Source organism: Chenopodium quinoa, unplaced genomic scaffold, assembly GCF_001683475.1.
Source record: "Chenopodium quinoa cultivar QQ74 unplaced genomic scaffold, ASM168347v1, whole genome shotgun sequence".
Lineage (NCBI taxonomy): Eukaryota > Viridiplantae > Streptophyta > Magnoliopsida > Caryophyllales > Amaranthaceae > Chenopodium > Chenopodium quinoa.
This window is the reverse complement of record NW_018742418.1, coordinates 605596-629725: the sequence shown is the minus strand read 5'-3', so window position 1 is coordinate 629725 and position 24130 is coordinate 605596. Positions and strand designations below refer to the sequence as shown.

The 24130-nt window shown below is 33.7% G+C and overlaps 1 protein-coding gene across 4 annotated transcripts; it reads left to right on the top strand.

Annotated features, from left to right (window-relative positions):
* The first annotated feature begins 820 nt into the window (after positions 1-820).
* LOC110708242 (WAT1-related protein At3g28050-like) lies at positions 821-23691 on the top strand. 4 transcript variants are annotated; one of them, XM_021886338.1, is made up of 9 exons: positions 821-2125; positions 2419-2480; positions 3087-3188; positions 15946-16011; positions 19921-20034; positions 20146-20389; positions 20612-20770; positions 20898-21046; positions 22822-23691. In XM_021886338.1, exons 2-9 carry the CDS (start codon positions 2422-2424, stop codon positions 22994-22996), a joined length of 1068 nt encoding a protein of 355 aa, XP_021742030.1. In that variant the 5' UTR covers positions 821-2125; positions 2419-2421; the 3' UTR covers positions 22997-23691. The 4 variants fall into 4 exon arrangements, with proteins under 4 accessions (XP_021742030.1, XP_021742045.1, XP_021742022.1 ...); XM_021886353.1 differs by having other exon boundaries at positions 3040-3188; XM_021886330.1 differs by having other exon boundaries at positions 2322-2480.
* Positions 23692-24130: the final 439 nt, after the last annotated feature.

The window sequence follows — 24130 nt, the reverse complement described above, 5'->3', positions numbered from 1 at the left end:
GCGTTTTTAACTATTGAAATAATGAGCTAGGGGTGTTTGGTTCAAATGATTTTGGCAAGAGAAATAAGTTTAGAACAAGTAAAATCATACCCAGTGTTTGTTTTAAAGAAATTTCAAATTCTAAACTCATATCACACGGGAAAAATGAGTTTGCCTCATACCACACCTTCAAGGATAAAATAAAAATGCATTTATTGTCATTGAAGAATTAAGTTCCAATCACATATCACCTTTCAAAAACTTACTATATTGCGAGCCAAATTCTACATTGAGGGGTTAATTTGACCATTCGTTGATAAAAAAAATAAAAATAAATAAAGCCATTAATTTGTCATTGACAATCTTAATAGAATTAGTAACAGTTCTTATAAAAACATAAAGCAAAAATAATTTAATCTAATTGAGAATAAAATAAGTGAACAGGACATTACACTGAATTGTACTTGTTTCAGTTAAATCCAAAAGATTTCACGTAAAATATGGTCAACTCAGGCAAGTAAAATGAGATGAAAGGAGCAGTGACTTTTTTTTTTTTTTTTTTTTTTTTGTAGATTGCCTAGAAATTTTCCTTTTCTTTTTTTTTTTTTTTTTTTTTTTTTGGAAAAATGAAAATTAAAAATCCAACCTTTGTACTTTCTTTACTAAAAAATCAACCTTATTATTCCACAAAAATCCAACCTTTATACCCCATTTTCACCAACAGATTCATTTGACCTTTAACCAATTAAACAGGTTAAAAAGATATTTATATATATATATTTATATATATATATATATATATATATATTTGTTTTGTTTAATTCTCTCACTTTCCCTTCTCTCTCCTCCTCTTTTTATCTCCTCTCTCCTCAAAAATTAAAACAACACAGCAGCAGCACGCACCTCCGCCACCACCACCTTTGCCACCACTTACCCCCACCCTACCCAAACCCAGAGCCGAAACTCTTCTCCCACTCCTACCTAGGCTCGAAACCACAAGCCCCACCTAGCCAAAACAACCAACCCTACTCCTACCTAGGCTCGACGTCTCTCCATCTCCTCCCCTTCCTCCGGCGACGAGTACGAAACCGCAGCGAGGTTGTGAATTGTTGTGGAGATTGCCTTTAGGTTGGTGAATTGTTGGGTGAGGTAAATGGTGGTTTGGAGTCGGTGGTTGCGGTTTGCGGGGTTGCTGAAATGGAGGGTGGAAACGGAGATTGGGCGGTGGTGCGAACTGGATTTGTTGATTGGTGAATGGTTTTAATTAGTGTGGGTTTTGCAGGGGGAAGAGATGCGTGTGGGCTGGTCTGGATTTTTGGGCGGCGACTAGTGGTGAGGTAGGTGGCTTATGGTTGAGGTGAGGCGGTGAAGTATTGGGTTGTTGGAGGAGATTGCGGGTAGCGTGTGTTGCTGCAGTGTAGAGGCAGCTGGCCGGCGAGAGGAGTGGTGTGGGTTTTCCGGTTGAGAGGGGAATGGGGTTGCTAGGTTCCGGTGGCCAGTGGGAAGTGGGGATGGGGTGATCCGGGAAGGAGGGTGGGGCTGGGTTTTCTAATTTTTTTTTTGTTTTTTTTTTTAAATTTTTTTTAATTATTTTTGTTTTTTAATAATTAAAAAAATAATTGACCTATAATAGCTGACACGTGGCATATTACTTACAAAATTCGGTTATCAACAGGTAATGGATCTTTGGATGAAGATAGGGGGTAAAGGTTGGATTTTTGTAGAATAAACTTAAAGTTGGATTTTTTTAGAGAAGAAAGTGCAAAGGTTAGATTTTTAATTTCCATTTTTCCGTTTTTTATATTTTTTTGGTCTAATACCTTGAGATAAATTTGTTACTTATCTTAGTATGGGTTAATCTTATTTTTAGTGATTAAAAATGAAATAAATTGTGAAAGGTAGGATGGAGATATTGAACCTACGTTCACAAAGTAGCATATTAAAGTTGATAGGAACCATAGTATCAATTAGTGGAGTATTCATAGTGATCTTCTACCAAGGGCTACCAATTAGTAGTATTTTCCCCTCACCAACCAAGCCATCTCTCCACTCTCTTGTGGAACTTCAAACTCAACCAAATTGGATCCTTGGAGGGACCTTTCTCTCAATGTGCTTCTTACTCGTCTGATTTGCGTATGTTAACAAGGTAATTATTTTTTCAGATCCTTTTAAATACTACGTATTAAAATACTCCCCATAGTTGTGTTTATTCGAAATTTATAACAAAATTATACGTTATCTTTTTAATGTTATTATGTTTTTTATTTTATTTTCTTCTCCAAGGAGTCATGGACTACATTTATCATTTTTCCACTAATAATCACTTTATTTCTTTTCTTCAGACTTGGCTTGCAAGGGACTATCCTTCAGAAGTGTTAATAACACTAATTACTTTTTTCTTTGAGACTATAATTGTATTGGTCATTACTTTAATTGCAGAAAATGATTCAAGTGTGTGGAAACCAACCTATGGTATCGAGTACATTTAGATTCTCGTTGGGGTATTTTCTTAATACTTTCAAGTATATTATCATCATCACGACTCTTTGTTTCTTTTTCGGTTCATAATTTTTTTTTTCCCTTCATATTTAATTGTTCTATTTGCAAATAAAATATTGTAATTAAATTATCTAAGTATATTATAAACAAAATATAAAAATTGCATATTTATAAACTAAAAACCAAAACGAATATTAAAAAACAGCATGCATGATGATGTTTTGAATATATATTTATCCTTGAAGTATTAGAATCTATAAGCATTGAAGTATAAGAATATAATAAAAACTCAGTTAATGTAATAGAGATTACTCTGTTATGATCATAGGGGTTACAGATATAGGATTTACTTAGTTTGTATTATAGTGGTTACTGTGTCATTGTTATAGTGGTTACTCTGTTAATTAAAAATTACTTTGTCATCATCATAATTAAGGGTTACTCAGTCATTGTTGTAGGAATTACTTCGTTTTTTTTTAACCGGCCAAACAGTGTGGTCAGTCCGACAAAAAAACTTATTATTATTATTCTTATTGGTTTAATCATCAAAACTTTTACTAGGCTGTGTCAGTTGGTACGATAAATAATGCGGACACATGGGCATGCAGAGTGAAGGGACCAGTTTTTTTAGCAATGTTTAAACCACTACGAATGATGATCGCAATTATCATGGCAGCTGTTTTCCTTGGAGATGTGCTACATCTTGGAAGGTACCCTTTGTATTTCAACTTTGTCAAATTATTATGACGGTTAGCACTATCTACTCTACGCTTTTTAATTATTGTAACAATTGAAAATTTATACATATTAATGCTCGATTTTAATACGGAGTTATTTACATATTCAATTACTATATATAGCAAAAAAATTATTAAAATTTGATATTATCTCAATTCTTGAATATCCGCAACAATTTGATTTTGGCACTATTTATATACTCCATAAAAATTAAGACTATATTTTTTAATTAATACGAAGTATGTAAAAATCAAATGGCATTGTCGGGTAATATGTTGTAAAAGTTAGATTAACCTCAACGTAAAATTCGTATATTATAAAACATTGTTTTTTCATAGTTTTTATTGATTTATATTTGCATGTATTTAAGGTTAAACTTGTAATTTAATCGTGTGTCAATCATTTTATTGCGAATACTCATAAATGGAGGGTGTATTATTATGAAAGCTAGATACATCGAGGACAAATCTGCTGTTTCAATCAATACTACAAGAAGGGGGGTTGAATTGTAGTACGACAGATTTGTCAAACTTTTTGCGGAAATAAAAACAATTAAGCTTAAGAAACTTAAAGTGTTTGAGAGATTTTACGTGGAAAACTCCTTGGCCCTAAACAAGGAGAAAAACAACGATCACAAGGGATTTTAGGAAAAGATTCTTTACTAGAATAGGGCAATGGCCTATTACAAACTAAAGACTCTTACTTCGAGTTCCCCAACGAACTCAAAGCCCCAAGCAACAAGTCACCCAACTTGTTACTCTTCTCTTCTCTTTCTCCTAGCTTCACTCAAAGCTAAAACAGAAGTTCACTCAAACTTTCCAATTCCCCAAAATACAACTCGAAAGAATTAACTCTAGTATAAGAACATAAGAACACTCTAATTCACTAATGTGGAATTGGACTCATGACTCGATTTAACAAAAGATGAAATCTAATTGAGCAAGGATGAGATTTTCCAACTAAAATTAACTAGCTATTTATAGACCGAATTTGCTTTGGAAAAATATCTTGTGCTGCTTACCTATATCGCCACTACTCTCAACCCACTAAATAGAACATGTCCTAAAATTAAGGGCATGTTCTCCTTAATGTACAAGACTATGACATGGACTAAGTCATGGAGAGTAGTCCGCAAGTTTTGGAAAACAAAATAGGTTTTATTTTATAACTGACATTTCGAAAATAAGAGAAAATAAAATCTTTTTCATAAATTATAAAGATAAGATTTTAAACCAACTGTTTTCCTTAAATTAAGCAACACACAAACTTATCTTTTAGACCATTCCACACAGCTAATTTAAACTGTAAACCTAATTCTTATACTTACATAAATCCTAAAACATAAAAATATTTTAGTCTTCATGTTTCTCTGATGAAGCTTCTACTCCGAGGCTTCTATTCCTATAGAAGAACTTCTCTTCTACTCCGAAGCTTCTATTCCGTAATAGGAACTTCTCATCTCAAGGCTCCAACACTGAAACGCCGGTTTCTGTGAGGGAACTCTTCTCTTTTGAAATACTTTGTGCTTTGCCATCTTGTTCCTCATGGGATCTTTGCAAGACAACTCGATTCTCCTTGTCAATGCATCTAATCACACACTTAAACAATTAAGCACTTATTAGTCAGTAAATAAGTTAGGTTGTGTCATCATCAAAAACATCATCATCAAAATCATAAGCTCAACATTATTCCCCTTTTTAATGATGACAAACAAACCAAACTTATTTACAAGGAAACAAAGATAATTCGAAACTAAACTAAAAAAAAAAACAAAGACAGAATTAATAAAAACTAAAACTAATACTATCAAGTAAAAACAAACTATATTTACATATACATGCTTGTAGAGAAATAGGCAGGCTGTGAAGACTTCAAACATAGACCATAGAATGATTAAGTTTCTTTTGAGTTTGCACCTTTTCCCCCTTTTGGCATTATAAAAAACCAACACACATTGCAAAGTATACCATAACACAGCACCAATCTAAGTGGTTTTGTGTTGAGACGGGAAGCATTATGCATAGAGAACAAATATTCACAAAGCATATAGGTATAATAAACATAGACATTAATCATCCAAAACCGATTTAAAACATCGACCAAATGTACCAAATTCACAAGTCTAGCAAAAGATAAACTACCCAATAATTACAGACCAAAATAAATTGTTTCCAAAAGCAAATATTAAAGCATCATAAAAAGAAACAAGAGCAGCAGGATTAGATGGGTTTTAAGAAGCGATGTTCTGGTCATCATCAACAGCAAAATCTTCCAGCTTCTTACAGACTTGAGACACTACATCATTAATAACAACAAGCTTTTCCTTCTCAGTTCTTGTGACTAGCTTCTTCATGCCACCATCCAGAGTGAGCATACTCTTCTTCAGTTCCTCCATATTCTCTTGCGACTTCTCCTGTCCCTTGAGCACCTTCTAGATGAGGTCCTTCATCTCCTTCATACACTCCTCACTTGGAACCTTTGGTGGAGAACTGAAAGCTGCGAACCCTGTACCTGCAGATGTATGCTTGATAGGGATAAGAGTACTAGGAATTGTTTGCAATTCCTCCTGGGAACCAGAAAGATAAATGCAAATCTTAGCAAGTACTTCTTTCTTTTTCATCAACCTCAAGCTCTTTCTCTTCTTTCTTCCCCCTATTTCAGTCACTTCCTCTACACTCCTTTTATCCTCTTCACCCTGATCTCCCTCAACTTCATCTTTTATCTCCTCCAACATACTCTCAATCAACCCTACTACCTTTTCTTCCTTCGCTTCCCCCTCAACTGAAACTACCACTTCCTTTGGTCTCTTTTCTTCCTTTACAACTTCAAAACTTCCATTCACAACCACAAGATGATGATTATTAAGAAATATGGGTTGGATATATTCGGTGTTTTTGAGAGGTAAGGGCTCTGAATTTGCAAAAACGATACCAAAGCTTTCAAAGACATTGGTGAGAAGGTTGGCATATCCAACTTTCCATCCTTTTGGAACACAGTGTGTAAGGTGTTGGATCATGATGGAAAGGAAATTGATAGGTATTTTGCGGGCAAGGCAGTAAATAAGGTTGCATCTAGATTGTTTGCCACATCTCTCTTTTGAGAGTGAGGGATTATGTCATTGTACACAAATTTTAACAGAATTTTATCAAGAGGTGTAAGCAGGTTATGGTTAATTTAGGTTTCCTCAAGATCACCACCAAGAAACTCCACAATTTCATCAATATTAGCATCTAGAGGGGGATTTTGTATGGTATTTTTGAAATATAAATCATAACCAGCATTAGGCACTTCAAACAACTCAGCGAAATACAAAGCATCAAATTCATTCTTTACACCATGCACGTCACTATGGATTTTTCCTTAGAATACTTAAAATTCTTACAGAATTCCTTCATAGCATCTACATGCTCCAATTGAAACATTCACTCAACAAATTGACCCAATTTTGAAACTCAAACAAATCACGCAATTCATACAATTTAACTGCTTTACACCAAGGTAGTTTAAGTACCAAACCTGTCACATAGTGTTTGGCACTCTTCTCTAGCCTTTTCATAGCCGGAGGCTTGTCTCGATAGTTGACACCCAACTCCGGTATGCTTTGCTCCTCTTCTTACGAATCTTCCTTCATTCTTTTGCGTGAGGAACGAGATTCAGATGGAGCATTGACCTTTTGTGACTCAGGGATTACTTCGGTTTGACTTTCCGAAGGGATTTCCATGGTGGTGTCTTGAATTTTGGTTGAATTTGCTTCGATTTTGGTTAGGGTTTTGTCAATAGGAGAGATATCCATGGGAGAGAAATTTTGATCGGTTTGGAAAGTGATGTGGTGAATTTTGAGCGGTGTAACAATTGGTGAGGCTGACATCCTTTTTATGGTGGAGGTAAAAAGGTGAGGTGAATTTGTGAGGTGTTGTTTGGAGTAGGTGAGATGAATTAAGGTGATTTTATGCCTTATTTATTTCTTAGGGGAACGTAAACCGTGTTTCAAGAGATAAGTTGCATGTGGGTAACTTTTTGAACAAAAGATAGGGATGAATATTAGATGCATTCACCAGATAATGTGTTTAGATAGAAAAATTGGAATTTTAAAAGTCAGATAAACACAAATATTTAATCTTTTGAATTTAAACAAAGAAAACTTGTAAATGCAACTTGATACATAGAACAATTTAACAAGGCTCATGCAATCAGTAGGCACTTTCATTATCTATGTCAATACTAATTAACATACTTTGATAAATAATGTTCTTGCTCACAAAGTTGTCTCAACTATTTAGTTAAACATATAATTTTTGTCCATAGTATACATTTTAAAGCACGTTAGTTTGAGAGTTATACCTGAGGGAACTTGATGCATTTTTTTCTTAGTTTAACTAAATCATCCTAAGTTCTATTCTCATCTTCTGATGCCTTTCTCTATTTAAGGGTTTTGTTAAAATATCTGCAATTTGATTGTCAGTTTCGCAGAAATCTAATTTAATCAAACCCTTTTTAACATTATCCTTAAGGAAATGATGCCTTATATGGATATGCTTAACTCTTGAATGATGGACTGGATCTTTAGATATGCAAATTGCACTAGTATTATCACAATAAATAATGCAATAAATTTAATACCAAACTCAAGTAACTGTTGTTTAATCCATAAAACTTGAGAGCAACATGTAGCAGCTGCTACATACTCAGCCTCAGTTGTAGATAGTGCAACAATATTTTTTTTCTTGGAAACCCAAGAAACTAGACAAGAGCCAAGGAACTGAACCACACCTGAGGTGATTTTCTTGTTGACTAAGCCACCAGCATAATCAACGTCGGTAAATCCTCTAAGCATAAATTCATCACTTCTAGGATAAAACAGGTACATGTCATCGGTTCCCTTGAGGTATCTTATAATTCTTTTAATAGCCGTTAGATGTGATTCTTTATGATTCAACTGAAATCTTGCACACAATCCAACACTAAACGAAATGTCAGGCCTACTGGCTGTTAAATACAATAATGAACCAATCATACCTCTGTAAGTAGTTTGATCCACACTTGTTCCTTGTTGATCTTCATGAAGTCAGGTTGCTGTTCCCATAGGTGTATGATTTGTTTTCGCATTCTCCATGTTGTATTTCTTCAGAAGTTCATTGACATACTTCTGCTGATGGATCATATTTCCTTCTAATGTTTGCTTTATTTGAAGTCCAAGGAAGAAGTTTAATGCACCCATCATACTCATTTCAAATTCACCAACCATTAGCTCAGCAAAGTACTTGCATAAAACATTGTTAGTTGCTCCAAATATAATGTCATCTACATAGATCTGAACAACTAAAAGATCAGTTCCTTGAGATTTTAGAAAAAAGAGTTTTATTAACTTTTTCGCTTTTGAAATCATTTTTCAGAAGGAACTTTGAAAGCCTTTCATACTAGGCTCTTGGAGCTTGCTTAAGCCCATAGAGAGCTTTATTAAGCTTGAAAACATGATTTAGAAATTTTGGATTTTCAAAACCAAGGGGATGTTCAACATAAACATCCTCCATTAAATAACCATTTAGAAAAGCACATTTCACATCCATTTGATATAGTTTGAAACCATAAACGAAGCAAAAGCTACTAAAATTCTAATAGCTTCTAATCTAGCTACTAGAGCAAAGGTTTCTTCGAAATCAATACCTTCCTGTTGGTTGTAACCTTTCACAACCAATCTTGCCTTGTTTCTTATGATGCTTCCATGCTCGTCCTTCTTGTTCAAGTACACCCATTTGAGCCCTATGACTTTCTTGTTCTTTAGTTTGGGCTCAAGATGCTATATTTTGTTTCTCTCAAACTCGTTCAGCTCTTCTTGCATGGCCATAATTCTATCAGCATCTCCCAAGGCTTCTTGATGATTTCGAGGTTCTAGAATGGATAAAATGCATGGAAGGCACAGAAGTTCCTCATCTGCGATCTTGTTTGAGTTTCTTTACCAATGTCACTGATGATGAGATCAGTAGGATAGGAACCTTGATACTTGAACGACTTAGCTTGAAATTCCCATGCTAGAACTCCAATTTGAGGAATTTCTTGCTCTGTTCCTTCTGCTTCTTCATTGTCAGCTAGTTCCTTATTGACCTATACTTCTGGTTAAGGAAGTTCTTCATTCTCCTGTTGATTCTGCTCTAGAACAGTCTGCTTTTCTCTCGTTTGCTTTTAAACTTCTTCTTCATCCCTATCTCTTATCAATCCAATTTCAAAATCATTATTTTCTTCCTGTTCTTGCACACTCATAAATTGGTTAACTTCATCAAAGATTATGTGTATGCTTTCCTCGACACACATTGAATTTTTATTATAAACTCTGTAAGCTTTGCTATTAGAGGCATATCCAAGGAATATAGCCTCTCACTTCTCTCATCAAATTTACCTAGGTTTTTCTTACGATTGTTATATACAAAGTACTTACAACCGAAGGCTCTGAGATGAGATATGTTTGGTTTTCTTCCCTTGAACAGCTCATAGGGAGTCTTGTTGATGATGCTTCTGATTGTTACTCTATTAAGAATGTAACATGCTGTGTTCACGGCTTCAACCCAGAAGTTCCTTGGCAATCCACTTGCAATCAGCATCGTCCTTGTCATTTCCTCTAGAGTTCGATTCTTTCTTTCCACAAATCCGTTTTGTTGGGGAGTTCTTGGAGCTAAGAAGTTGTGGTTCATCTTATTTTCCCTACAAAATTCATCAAACTTGAAGCTCTCAAATTCAGTTCCGTGATCTGATCTGAGATGGATTATGGAATAGCCGCTGATTTTCTGTACTTTCTTGGCAAATGTAACAAACTCATCAAAGGTTTCATCTTTTCTAGCAAGAAAAATTACCCAAGTGAATCTAGAATAGTCATAAATAATAACTAATACATACTTCTTGCCACTCCTGCTTTGAATACTCATGGGACCACACAAATCCATATGGATTAATTCCAAAGTGCTCACCATTTTCTTCAATTTAAAAGATGAACAAACATGCTTGCCTTTCACACATGCATCACAAACTTTGTTCTGTAGGAACTGAAGTACAGGAAGTCCTATAACCAAGTTCCTTGACCTGAGTTTGTCGAGTAATGAAAAGCTATCATGTCCAAACGTTTATGCTATAGCAGGGGATCATCTTCAACAACACTGAGACATGTAAGGTTTTTCCTTGAAATTAAGTTGAGGTCGACGGTATATGTGTTCCCTCTTCTCGTTCCTTTAAGAACAACCTCCCCTGACTTGTTGTTGATGATTTGGCAAGAATCAAAAGTAAAACTTACAGAGTTTCCTCTATCACATAATTGTGATATATTGAGCAGAGTGTGCATCAAGCCCTCGACCAGGAACACATTATCTATGGAGTGAGACTTCGATCTTCCAATATTTCCTTTTGCAATGATCTCACCCTTCTTATTTTCCCTAAAGGTTATTGTTCCTTCAGGGTATTCTTCTAGTGAAATAAATTTTGATTTATCACCTGTCATGTTTTAGGAACACCCGCTCTTGAGATACCACGAGTTATCCCCCCTCACTAGGACCTGCAAGAAAACTAAGCATTAGGATCAGGAACCCAGGTTTCCTTGTGTTCCTTAGACGTATAAGCAGTATCAGTTTTCTTTTCCCACACTTGCCTATAGTTTCTTTTATTAGCTTCCTCTCTAATTCTACAAAGCTTATAGAGATGTCTAGTCTTTCCACAAAAATTACATACCTTCATGCTCGGAAGCTCAACATATTTCTTTTGTTTTCCCTTTCTCTTGGCTATATAACCAAGTCCTTCGGTACGTTTTGTTTGAGCTTCCGAGATCCACTTAGGTATGACATTTGGATCAATGCTTTTATCTTTTCTAGCAGTTAATTCATTCTCAAGTTGATCCTTTTGAGTTTTTAAAATCGAAAGTTCATTTTTCAGATTTTCGAAATCAACATTGAATTTAAGGAACTACTAGAACTGATATCAGAATTCATGAGCTTATACTGAGTTAATTCAACATTCAGAAGAATACTATCATTCTTGATTCTATCAACTATTTTAGTTATGTGTTTATACTTAGAGTCTAGCTCTCTTAATTTACTCTAAGCCGTAGCATAGATTGTTTCCAACCATGTGCCATGTTCTTTGCAAATTTTAAGTGCCTTTTCACATTCATTAAGCTTGACACATGTTCCTCTAAAGTATTCTTCCTCTTCTAAACATATATCAATTATGACTTTTTTAGAGAGAGTTTTAAGCTGTTTAGGATCAAGAAATACCTCTTTCCGGAGTTCTTCAAGGTAGGCTCTATAGTCATCTATTTAGCCATTAGACAAAGGTTTGCTGTTTCCTCATCTGGTTGATCATCTTCTTCTTCTTCACTGTCTGAATCTCCCCAAGCAACAATCATAGCCTTCTTCATGTCTGACTTGGAATAGTTTGCTTTACTGAATTTTTCCTTTCCTTGCTCCTTGAGCTTTCCCTTGCCTTTATCATTCTCCCAGTGGGGACAATCTCTGATAAAGTGGTCATGAGACCCACACTTGTGGCAGCTGTAGTCAGGCTTAGGAGTTGAAGACCTTTTCATGAAGTTCCTTGAGGTGCATCCCTTCTTGAACATCTTCTTGAATTTTCGCACAAGCATAGCAGCCTCTTCTTCATCTAATTCTGTGTCTTCCTCATCATCAGCTTTAAGTGCCAGCCCTTTGTTCTTCACAGGTTCATTACTGACTCCAAGGTACAGCTCATGAGTCATGAGCAAACCAACTAGTTGCTCGATATTGAATTTAGTGAAGTCCTTAGTTTCCTGAAGGGCTGTCACTTTAGCTCTCCATCTTTCATCCTATGGAAGCTTCGAAGGACTTTCCTGATCTGCTCATCTGTAGGAATTTTTCTACCAAGAGAAACCAATTCATTTATAATGTTAGTGAATCTGGTTAGCATCTCTTGAATAGTTTCTTTTGGTTGCATCTCAAATCTCTCATACTTAGACATAAGTAGCTCAATTTTTGAGCGCTTAACCTCATTAGTTCCTTCATGAGTAATCTGCAGCAAATCCCATATTTCCTTTGCGTTCTTGCACCCCATAGCACGATTATGTTCGTGATGTCCAAGCCCATAGTGGAGCAATTTTACAACCATAGCATTGATTTCCATTTTGTCAAAATCTTCCTTATCAAATTCAGACATAGGTTTAGGGATTACCTCATTTTGTGCATTAGTTTTAGTGATTCAAAATCACCAACTTCAATGACCCAGATTTGGTAATTCTCTGCCTTGATGAAGTCTCCATTCGGTTTTCCTATTAAGCATAAAACTTACCATTGAACATAGGAGGCCTTTGAGTTGATTATCCTTCCTCGAACTTTTCATGAGTATTCATCTTGACCAAGTTCCTTCTCGTCAGGGTTTCCTAATTCTCCGAGAACTTAGGCTCTAATACCAATTGTTGTTTCAATGAATACTACAAGAAGGGGGGGGGGGGTTGATTTGTAGTATGACAGATTTGTCAAACTTTTTGTGGAAATAAAAACAATTAAGCTTAAGGAACTTAAAATGCAAGAGAGATTTTACGTGGAAAACTCCTTGGCCCTAAACAAGGAGAAAAACCACAATCACAAGGGATTTTAGGAAAAGATTCTTTACTAGAATAGGGCAATGGCTTATTACAAACTAAAGACTCTTACTTCGAGTTCCTCAACGAATTCAAAGCCCCAAGCAACAAGTCACCCAACTTGTTACTCTTCTCTTTCACTCTTCTCTTTCTCCTAGCTTCACTCAAAGCTAAAATGGAAGTTCACTCAAACTTCTCAATTCCCCAAAATACAACTCGAAAGAATTAACTCTAGTATAAGAACATAAGAACACTCTAATTCACTAATGTGGAATTGGACTCTTGACTCGATTTAACAAAAGATGAAATCTATTTGAGCAAGGGTGAGATTTTCCAACTGAAATTAACTAGCTATTTATAGACCGAATTTGCTTTGGAAAAACATCTTGTGTTGCTTACCCATATCGCCACTACTCTCAACCCACTAAACAAAACATATCCTAGAATTAAGGGCATGTTCTCCTTAATGTGCAAGACCATGACATGGACTAAGTCATGGAGAGTAGTCCGCAAGTTTTGGAAAACAAGATCAGATTTTATTTTATAACTGACATTTAAAAAATAAGAGAAGTAAAATCTTATTCATAAATTAATAGATAAGATTTTAAACCAACTATTTTCCTAAAATTAAGCAACACACAAACTTATCTTTTAGACCAATTCCACACAGCTAATTTAAAGTGTAAATCTAATTCTTATACTTACATACACCCTAAAACATAAAAATAGTTTAGTCTTCATGTTTCTCTGATGAAGCTTCTACTCCGAGCCTTCTGTTCTTATAGAGGAACTTCTCTTCTCTAGTGAAACTTCTACTTCGAAACTTCTGTTCCTTAATAGGAACTTCTTTTCTCAAGGTCCAACTCTGAAGCGCCGGTTCCTGTGAGGGAACTCTTCTCTTTTGGATTACTTTGTCCTTTGCCATCTTGTTCCTCATGGAATCTTTGCAAGACAACTTAATTCTCCTAGTCAATGCATCTGATCACACACTTTAAACAATTAAGCACTTATTAGTCAGTAAATAAGTTAGGTTGTGTCATCATCAATCTCATAAGGTCAACAAAATCTATACTCCTGTTAATTTTTATTTTTTTATATTATAAAAATCACAATACATTATCACAAATTCACATGATAGTTTTTCAAATTTGGATAGTGTAATGTTTAAGGCTAGATCATTTTTATTGACTGACGTCTACCTTAATTTTTTGTTTAAATTGTTTGATAAATAGAAATTAAACTATATAATTCTTTTTATGCTGTGAAATTGGAAGATTAATTGTTGCAATTGGGTTCCATACGGTGATAAAAGGAAAATCCGAAGAAGATATGCTTAAAAAAGATGTTGAAAATAAGTTGACGTATAGCATCCAAGAAGACGAGTCGCATACTCTAAAAATCCCTATGTTGCTTGACAAAAGCATGGATGCATAAAATTTTGCTACAAGTTTTAATAACATTTGGTTCAATTTACTGATTATATGTCATACAGATTACAGAATGTATGTAGAGTCTAATTGTATAGTATTCTTACAATATATAAGGGCTTAAGATGGCTGGCTTAGCTGCTTGGTCTGGTTAAGGCTAGCTAGGCAAGGGTTATTAACGAATTTATTACTCCGTAATTTTAGTTTATGTTGACATATAAAAGAAAGTGATCGATTGTTTTATTTATAGACCTTCTAAAAACTCCGTTTTATTAGCAAGTTGTTGCATATATGTTGAAATTTATTAAATCTAACACGTGCGTAATAATTGAATCAAATGAAAATTTCCTTTTTATCAAAGTTGTAACCATTGTTGCATACTTGCATATCGATCATATTTCATACCCTCTTCTCTGTATTGTTGTGTTTTATATATCCTTCTATGTTTACATATATATTTGAGCAGTATGTTTACATTATATACACTCTTGCTATCTCGATCTCTACTCATTCTTATTCTCGCTCCGCCTCTTCCTTTGCCGCTGGTAGTATATATGTTTGTAAGGTGAATGATCGAAATAATGGACTTGAGAGATCGACCTTTCACCAACGATCATTCTTGCTAGATTTTTCTTCTTGTACTTCCTACAAGTTGAACTATGTTATCACAAAGTACAACAATATAATATCATGTGAATAGAACGAGTTCTTTATTTGAAATAAATTTAAATTAAATGAAACTAGTTAAAAATAAATAAAATACCAATTAGATCAAGAAACGTAAAATGAATTTCAAATAGTCTAGTCGTTTATTATTAATTTTTTTGGCGGGATATATCACCTAATCTTGGATTCTATAATAAGTTTCTTACAAAGATACAACTTTAAAAATATCTCATACATCTATTATTCATAATATGCAGTGGAAACATAAATTTGAAAAAAAACAAAAAAAAAATACCTATCATGGAGGCATGGACTACTTTAATTCCATCTTTGGTGGGACCCAAATAAAAAAATTATCATATATTGTTGACAAATTAAGCTATGAATTATTCCATTATTTAATTATGAGATTTAGTTAAAGGGGGGGTTGTTAATGTTCGTTAGTTGTTAAAAGACTTGTGTAATTTAAAATTTCATTGCATTTCTTTCAAAGGTTTTAATTTCTTGATATAGATAGATAAGAAGAGAAATAGGAGAAACTTTGATTAAGCTCAGAAAAAGAGGAAAAGATAGAGGAGAAGATCAATAAGAGGAAAAAAAATGTGGGAATTATTAAAGCTATCGGGAATAATATTGGCAATGGAAGTGATGGTCGTGGGTAGCAATACGCTCACCAAAGCAGCCACGGCCAAGGGAATGAGCAACTATGTTTATATCACTTACACTCATGCCATTGCTCTACTCATTCTTTTCCCCGCCGCTTTCCTTTACCATAGGTATGTATGTCATTGACATGTTTTAAAATCACAAGATGAATTATCAAATTTGACTCGTTTGACCTCTTAGGCTCTCACAAAAGATCAATTTTGCTTCATTATTTTCTTTCATATTTTCGTCCTCTTATCCATCCAAGTTAATTTATATCGATCATTTTGATCTGACCAATAATAATTAATTTTGGATGGAATGAGACTGAAGTACAAAAATTTCATTCACTTTTAAAGTTTTTAAGGTATTGCTTGTTTTGTTTGTTAATTGGATTTGAACAGAAAAAAAACGGCCTCCACCCATTCGATGCTCTACGATTTTCCGGATATTCCTTCTTGCCATCCTCAAGTATGATTATTTTATTTTTCTTTTCATTACATCTCATTTCATGTTGAATTTTACTATAATCGATATTATTTACATGAAAGTATTATAAAAATTAATTATTGCTTTTAATAATTATTCTTAATTTGCTTTATTTTACTGGTTAATGAAGTAACCTTTCAATTAGTTTTGTTTTATTATAAAGCAATGACGCACTATTTTACTTAATTAAGTGGAGGGGTCGTTGTTGGAAGTAAACTTTTAATGTTTTTTTCCTTTTTGGACTACATCTTGGAAGTAAACTTAATTATAACTACTATATTTTTTTTTATGACTACTATATTTCGTATTTAGTAAACTACTATGTTTATGACTACTATATTTCGTATTTAGTAAACTACCCCAAATTTCATAAATTACTACTTCTAAAGTTTTGGTTTCCTTACAAACTAGGAATTGAAGTAGTAACTTAGCTCAAAAAAATTTCATTTAACTAGACGGCAGTAACTATACAGATACTCCAATATGAAAAAATAATTGTACACGTAACTTTATAGTTTATCATTTGTTGATTCTAAAGGTAAGGGAAAAAGAAAACCATTAGAAAATTATCTTGACAAGAGAAACTGAAATTGCCTCAGAAACTAACAAGAATTTTAAAAGTGACGAATTAATATTATTAAACTTAATTTTTTTTTTACACATCTCTAGTTTACATATGGCCTGGTATGGTACTCTGTATAAGTTTTTACAGGAGGACTAAAAAGTTCTTGGTCAAGAATGTTAGGTCATGTTCACTTCACCTTATTTTTGCTGAAGTAAAATTATTTTTACTAAACTAAAATTATTTTTTTAATGAACTAAAATTATTTTACTGATTCTCTATTATAATTCTTCTTTATAATTACTGATTTTTACTGAACTGGAGTTTTTTTTACTAAACTAAAATAATTTTTGCTGAACTGAACTGAAATTAATTTTACTGAATATTATTTTTTTTAGGAAAAATTGTCCAGCATAATCCCACCTTTGGGGCGTCCGCCCAAAATAATACCACCTTTGGGATATTTTTAAATAATCCGACATTTATACCCAATCCACTCAAAATGGTCCCATGTGACCTGTAACCGGTTGAGTAGGTAATTTTTTTATTAAGTTTAATTACAAGTGTCACCACGTGATTAGTCAAAAAATATGTTTTAATTTTAAATTTAATTAATTATTATTTATTTTAATTAATTATTTTAAAACAACCACCACCATCAGCCTAGACCATACCCTTCGCCGCACCCAGACCCCAAATTCCCCGCGTCGGTCGCCACTCCTCCTCCTATCCCGTCCGTCGCCTCTAAACCACAACAATGGTGTTGATGGTGATGGTGAGGTGAATGTGATAGTGATGGCCAAAAATATATAATGGCCGAAATTGAGCCGTTGGAAGGGGAGGGAGCTGGAAATGGGACGGGGGAATGGGAGGAGGGTCAAAATCGGACGAATGCTGTCTTGAAGGCGGTTGGCGGTGGAGGAGAAGTTAGGGGAGAGGAAGAGAGAGAAAATAGGGTCGGAGGAGAAGGAGGAGAGGGGATCGGTATGGCTGTGGTGGTGGGGTCGAGGCGAGGGGAAGGGAAGGGGGCCGACAAACTTGGTGGGGGAGGGGGTCGGAAGTGAGATGGCGGAAGAGGAAGGTTGCCAGCGCAACAGCCTCCCAACAGTGGCGGCAGGGGCTGCCGGAAGAGGGGGGTTGCCAGAACAGGGGCTGGGTTTGATTTTTTATTTTTATATTTTTTTTTTTTTGCTTTTTTTTTAATTTTTAAAGGTTTTATTGTTAATTTTTTTTAATTTTTGACCAATCACAAGCCGCCACGTGTCAGGTAACCTGGTATAACAAGTTACATGACCGGTTGAGATCATTTTTGAACGAATTGGGTATAAAAGTTGGATTATTTAAAAATAACCCAAAAGTTGGAATTGTTTTTAGCGGACGCCGCAAAGATGAGATTATTCCGCATAATTTTTCCTTTTTATAAAGTGAAGTAAACAGGCACGCATAAGTGGAAAATGATTCAAGATCAATCGATCATAATTCATAAAACATTTTTGGATAACTTCCCTTTATTTTTTTTTTTTTTTTTTTTTTAAGAAATGGATAACATCCCTTAGTCACCTTGTTATTAAAAAAGTGAAACTAAAGAAAAATATAAATAAATAATGGACAACTTAAAAAATATTTTACTATCTATTTAGTGACTTAGTGCATGCTCTCATTAAAGCTTAGCTACTAACTAGCTAGGTAGTATGTTAATGTTGCTGCTTTGGGGCCAATAATAATCTTACATATCTATCACAAACTTTTATTTGTGGCTGGCCCACCGTGTGGCCAACTATTATAGGGTTACTTTGTTAGTGTTATAAGGGTTACTCACTCGGTCAGGAGTTGCTAAGTCGGTCAGGGGTTATTTGGTCGGTCAAGGGTTACTCACTCGGTCAAGGCTTACTAAGTCGGCCATGAGTTACTTGGTCAGGGGTTACTCACCGATCAGAGGTTACTTGATCGGTTAGGAGTTACTCGATCGGTCAAGGGTTACTCGATCAGAGGTTACTCATCAATTAAGGGTTACTTGGTGTGTGTCAGCTGGCCACACCGTGTGACCAGCCGCACACAAAAATTGCTGCATGTGTGGCCACAAAAGTTGCTGCACATTTGCTGTACATAAGATTCAATATATGGATATATAAACACCCTCTCTTTACTCGAAATCTCCTTACTAAAGTAAATAATAAAGTTCCTCAAAAGAAAAAAAAAAGGTAGATAATAAAGTTAACCTATAATCCTATATTCCTATATCTTCAATTTGTTTTGTTTATGAAAGCTCGCTTTATCTATTTACCTATATCTTTGATACGAGAAGTCAATCCTAAGTGCCAATGTTACATTCTTCGCTATATTTATATGGATGATGATAAACTATATGAGAAGCCAAATAAGAAAATATTAAGGAAAACTAAACATTATTTACACTAATTTATTCATAATTTTGTTATATTCGTCTCGTTTACAATACTTCATTTTTTATGAGAGGGAATGGAAGGTCTAATCATATATAATTATTCATCAATATATGAGAAAAACTTACTCATATATATGGGATTTATTATATTTTTCGATCTTTATCTATAGTTTCAAAAAATATACAAAGTATTAATTTTGGAAAATTTATTAAGTAGTCCTTTAAAGTGGTTGATTTTGTGGTAAAGGTGCTTATATTAAAAAAAAAAAGGTCTTTTTATCACACTTAGGTTGTAAATAGTGTCCTTTGACTGAAACCCGATCATTGACTTTTATTTTTCCGGCCAAATCGATCTTTAAAAATCTTTTTTTTTTTTAAGTTTCTTTTCCCGCCCTTTTCCCTCCAACTCAAACCTTATTTCTCCTACATCCCTCTTCTTTGCGAACTCTAATTCTCAAGAAGCATCAACAACCTTCAAATCTAGTCCCTCCTATTAAAATTGAAGGCAATTCGAACCAAATCAAGTGAAAACTCGTTTATTAATCCAGTGTGGGTTGAATAATTATGGAAAAGTGGGAAAGAAATAAATAAAAATAATTTAAAGGTTTTTTGGCTGAAAAAAAGAAAATTTAATGACCGGAATCTGATCAAAGGACCCTATACTATTTAAAACCCAAGTGTGAAAAAAGGAACTAACTTGCCACTTTTTTCATATAAGTACCTTTACCACAAAGTCGACAATTTAAAAGGAACTGTCTAACAAGTTTTCCATTAATTAATAAGGTTTGAAAATACGAGTATTGAAAAATGTGAAACAATATCAAATGAGATGACATCAAGGGAACATCTCATTTCAACAATTCTAGACACGCTCTAATTTACGCTAATCGACTATATTAAAAGATTTACTTGTATATAAATGCAGTTGTAGTTGTTCCATCTTCTTTTATATCGGATTACGTTATAGCTCACCAACACTTGCATCAGCAATAAGTAATCTTACCCTCGCGTTCACCTTTATTGTAGCCATCATTTTCAGGTAAATTTATAACATTATATATTGTGATTTAATTTACCATGATATAATGTTATTGTTACTCATCTTTAGTCATTATTAAGAATGAAATGAATTGTGGAATAATGTATTTAGGATGGAGATATTGAACCTACGTTCACAAAGTAGCATACTAAAATTGATAGGAACCATAGTATCAATTAGTGGAGCATTCATATTGATCTTCTACCAAGGACTACCAATTTGTAATATGTTCCCTTCACCAATCAAGCCATCTCTCCACTCTCTTGTGGAACTTCAAACTCAACCAAATTGGGTCCTTGGAGGGACCTTTCTCTCAATGAGCTGCTTAGTCCTCTCACTCGCGTATATTACAAAGGTAATGATTTTTCCGAAACCTATCTATATACATTTTATATACTATATAGTATTAAAATATGTTTTGAAAATTTATAACAAAATCATGTATTATTCAGTGTTTTAAGCCTTAGTTTTTTTTCTTTCTTGCTTTAATTTATGTTCTTTTTCGATAGACAAGAGTCTAATTAAGGACTATTTTTATCATTGTTCGACTAATAACTGCTTTTTTTCGTTTCTTCAGACTTGGATTGCAAGGGACTACCCTTCTACGGTGCTAATAATACTTATTACTTTTTTCTTTGAAACTATAATGGTATCATTTGTTACTCTAATTGCAGAAAATGATGCTAGTGTTTGGAAACCAACCTTTGGTATCGAATTAATTTCTATTCTCTTTGGGGTAATTCTTAATATTTGTTTTCATCTTAGACCAAATTATACTTTTAGGTTTTTACTATAATGTATATTTATTGTACTAATTCACAAAATTGATATTCAATTTGGTGTATTATCTAAAATTTGACCAGGCCATATCAATTGGTACGTTAAATATTCTCGACACATGGATATGCAAAATGAAGGGACCGGTATTTATAGCAATGTTTAAGCCACTTCAAATGATTATCGCGGTTATTATGGGAGCATTTTTCCTTGGGGATGTGCTACATGTTGGGAGGTACCATTGCATATTTTTATAACTTAGCTATTACTTGGTGAAATTAGATCTTACGGAGTACTAAATATTTACACCTAATTCTTCAAAAAAAAAAATATTACACCTAAACCTGGCCAAGTTTTTTATTCAATTTGAAACTTGAAATCACTAATTCTACAGTAAACGATGCATACCGCTTTGTACCACTAAAGCAACATACCCTAATGTATCACTATTAAATTTAATTAAATATATCATTTATTTTTTGCCTTTTCTAAGCATGATTTAACTCTAGCTAAGATGGTGAACTGCATTATTGCTTTGATTTGTGGTTTAGGGATCAAATCTTTGTGCTCACCATATATTTTTTTCCTCATTCTAGCTTGTAAACTCAATTTTATATTCTTTTTAGCATGGTTTCCAATGCATAATTTATACTTAGAGATTAGATTGCAGAAAGAAATCAATGATGAAAATCCTTCTGAAAAAATTATATCGCAGAATGAAATCAATGACATTATAAATGTCAAATCTGTATCAATTTTCTACCCAACGTTTTTTATACATACACCAATTGTGATAATTGTAAGGAAATTCATTAAAATCAAATATCTTTCTTTTTAAACCTTTCACTCTCCATAATTTGTATTAGGTAGTTGTTTCAATAAAAAAACTTTGGCTCCTGAACCAGCCAAAGCAATTGATTGAGCAATAAAATTAAAAAAATATGTATCATGATAGATCGAAGGTATGAAAAGAGCTAATCAATTCTATTATCTTTCTTTGATGATAATTATTCAGTTTTGAAATTTTATTTGGGTTTAGATTAGATCTGTTACAATGGCTACCAAATTATTGTAGCCATTGAATACATATTAGGGTTTTAAATTAATTAGAGGGAGAGATTGAAATTAACAAAAACAATTACTTTATACTTAGAAATATAGATTAGGGTTACATTTTAGATTGATGAATGGAGAGATTAATATTTAAAAAAACTAATAAATTAGAATCTTCAAAGCTGTTGAATAATGTTATATCCCCAAATTATAATTTGCTTCAAGCTTTAATTGTGATGAATGAAAATAAGTGATTCCCTCAAAAAAAAAAAAAAAAAAAAAAAAAAAAAAAAAAAAAAAAAAAAAACCGAAGAAGGTAGGCAGAATGAGAGATTAGGTAGGATAGAAATAAGAAAAATCGTGAGAAAAATAAAATAAAAAGGGTTAAGTGTTTTTTTATTTTTTTTATTTATCTATATATGTAATTTAACAATACTTAGCAATACATAACATTTACATTACATAGCGGTATTTGTCATGTACTGTAGACTATCCTACGATAACCAACTATGAATCATGTGCAAGTTAATAGTACCAGACATGCGGTACACACCCGTATCTTATGGACATCGGGTATTTTATCATATTATTTTATACTTTTTTTATTTAAGTTTTAAATAAATTAAACTTTATTTTCAATTTAGATATTTTGATGAATATTTTTTAATGATTTTTCATCCTATTTGAATATATAGTAACATTTATAAAATGTAATTGAAAATTTCATACATCTTTTTAAGAATACTTGTATATTATGTTGTATTTTTTTTTTTTTTTAAAAAAAAGAAAAGGAAATGCTATATAATACTTACTTAGCAGTATTTGTTTCCTCTATTATTATTAAAACTAGCTAGAGTATATAATACGTTTACGTACCTGTTTTGTATTTGTACCCGATTCTTCTGTATTAAATTGCTTGATAAATTGAAATTGTATTTTGTCATTCTTGTTATGCAGTGTAATTGGAGGATTGGTCATAGCAGTTGGATTCTATACGGTGGTAAAAGGAAAAGCCGAAGAAGAGATAATTAAAAATGATGATGAAAGTAGGTTGACGTATATCATAGAAGAAGAGTCACATATACATCATCTAAAAATCCCAATGTTGGATGACAAAAACATGGATGTTTAAAAGACTTTCCAACAAGTTCTCCCAATTTTGGACAAACGACCAAAGTACTCTGTCACAGACTCGGAAGAAGTCAACTTACACTCCCTTAACGTTTGTTTAAGCTGACAAATATGAGTACCACTCACCACACAATATCTCTATTTCAAATGTATCCACAAGTCACTTGCGATGGCAAAATCCTTAATTTGAGAACGCAAGGCATCAACAAGTGTATTAGTAATCCACGATACGAGCATAGAGCTCATCGCAACCCAATGCTTCTTCTTTAATTCATCACTCAGCTCTAATATTGAACCATCAACAAAACCAAACTTGAACTTCCCGATCATCGAACGACGTATTGCTTTAGCCCACTCATCATAGTTTGACCCTTTCAATTTCACCAGAGTAATAACAACACCCGGATGGTCACTCGACCCTAGATAAAACTCTAGGTCCACCGGTGGTGGTGGTGGCAGAACTTTATCATCCTTTGTCATCGCACGACCTTATGCGTTTTCCTCTCAATCTTTTTTTTTTATTATTTTTTTTCTTTAACCTAAGCTTGATGTGGAAATTGTTCCTAAAATGTATCATGTGAAGGAACATAGTCCGAACCACATTACGGTGCAATATCAAAATGTGTGCCACATTACGGTGCAATATCAAGGTGTGGTTCCATCTATATCTAATCAAGAAGGGTGCAATTTGTGTTATTCAAGTGCCTTAATGTGTGTGTCATATGAGAGTTCCAAGGTTGTAATATTTATCATGAAATGGCATGGATTCAAATGTTGGCATATCGCTTGGTCAATGATGTTCATAAGTTCTACAAGTCCAACAGTCCATGTTGATGAAAGCTTGAGGGCAAGCTTTTTCGAGGAAGGAGGGAATGATCCGGAATTGATCCTTGACCAAGACCTTGTGCAACCTAATGAGTCTAATGGTTCAAAGAGTCCAAATACACGGTCTAAGGTCAAACAAAATCAAGTTCCTCTTGTCCATGGGTTGCTCCTACGAGGGTCCAAAGAGTCCAATGTTCCATGCATGGGTTTCAACATAGCTCCATCATTGTACAAGTCATGCGTAACTTGGATGCATGAGTAAGCAAGGTATTTATTTTTGCCTTGGATTCTTGTCCGTATGAGCTTAACA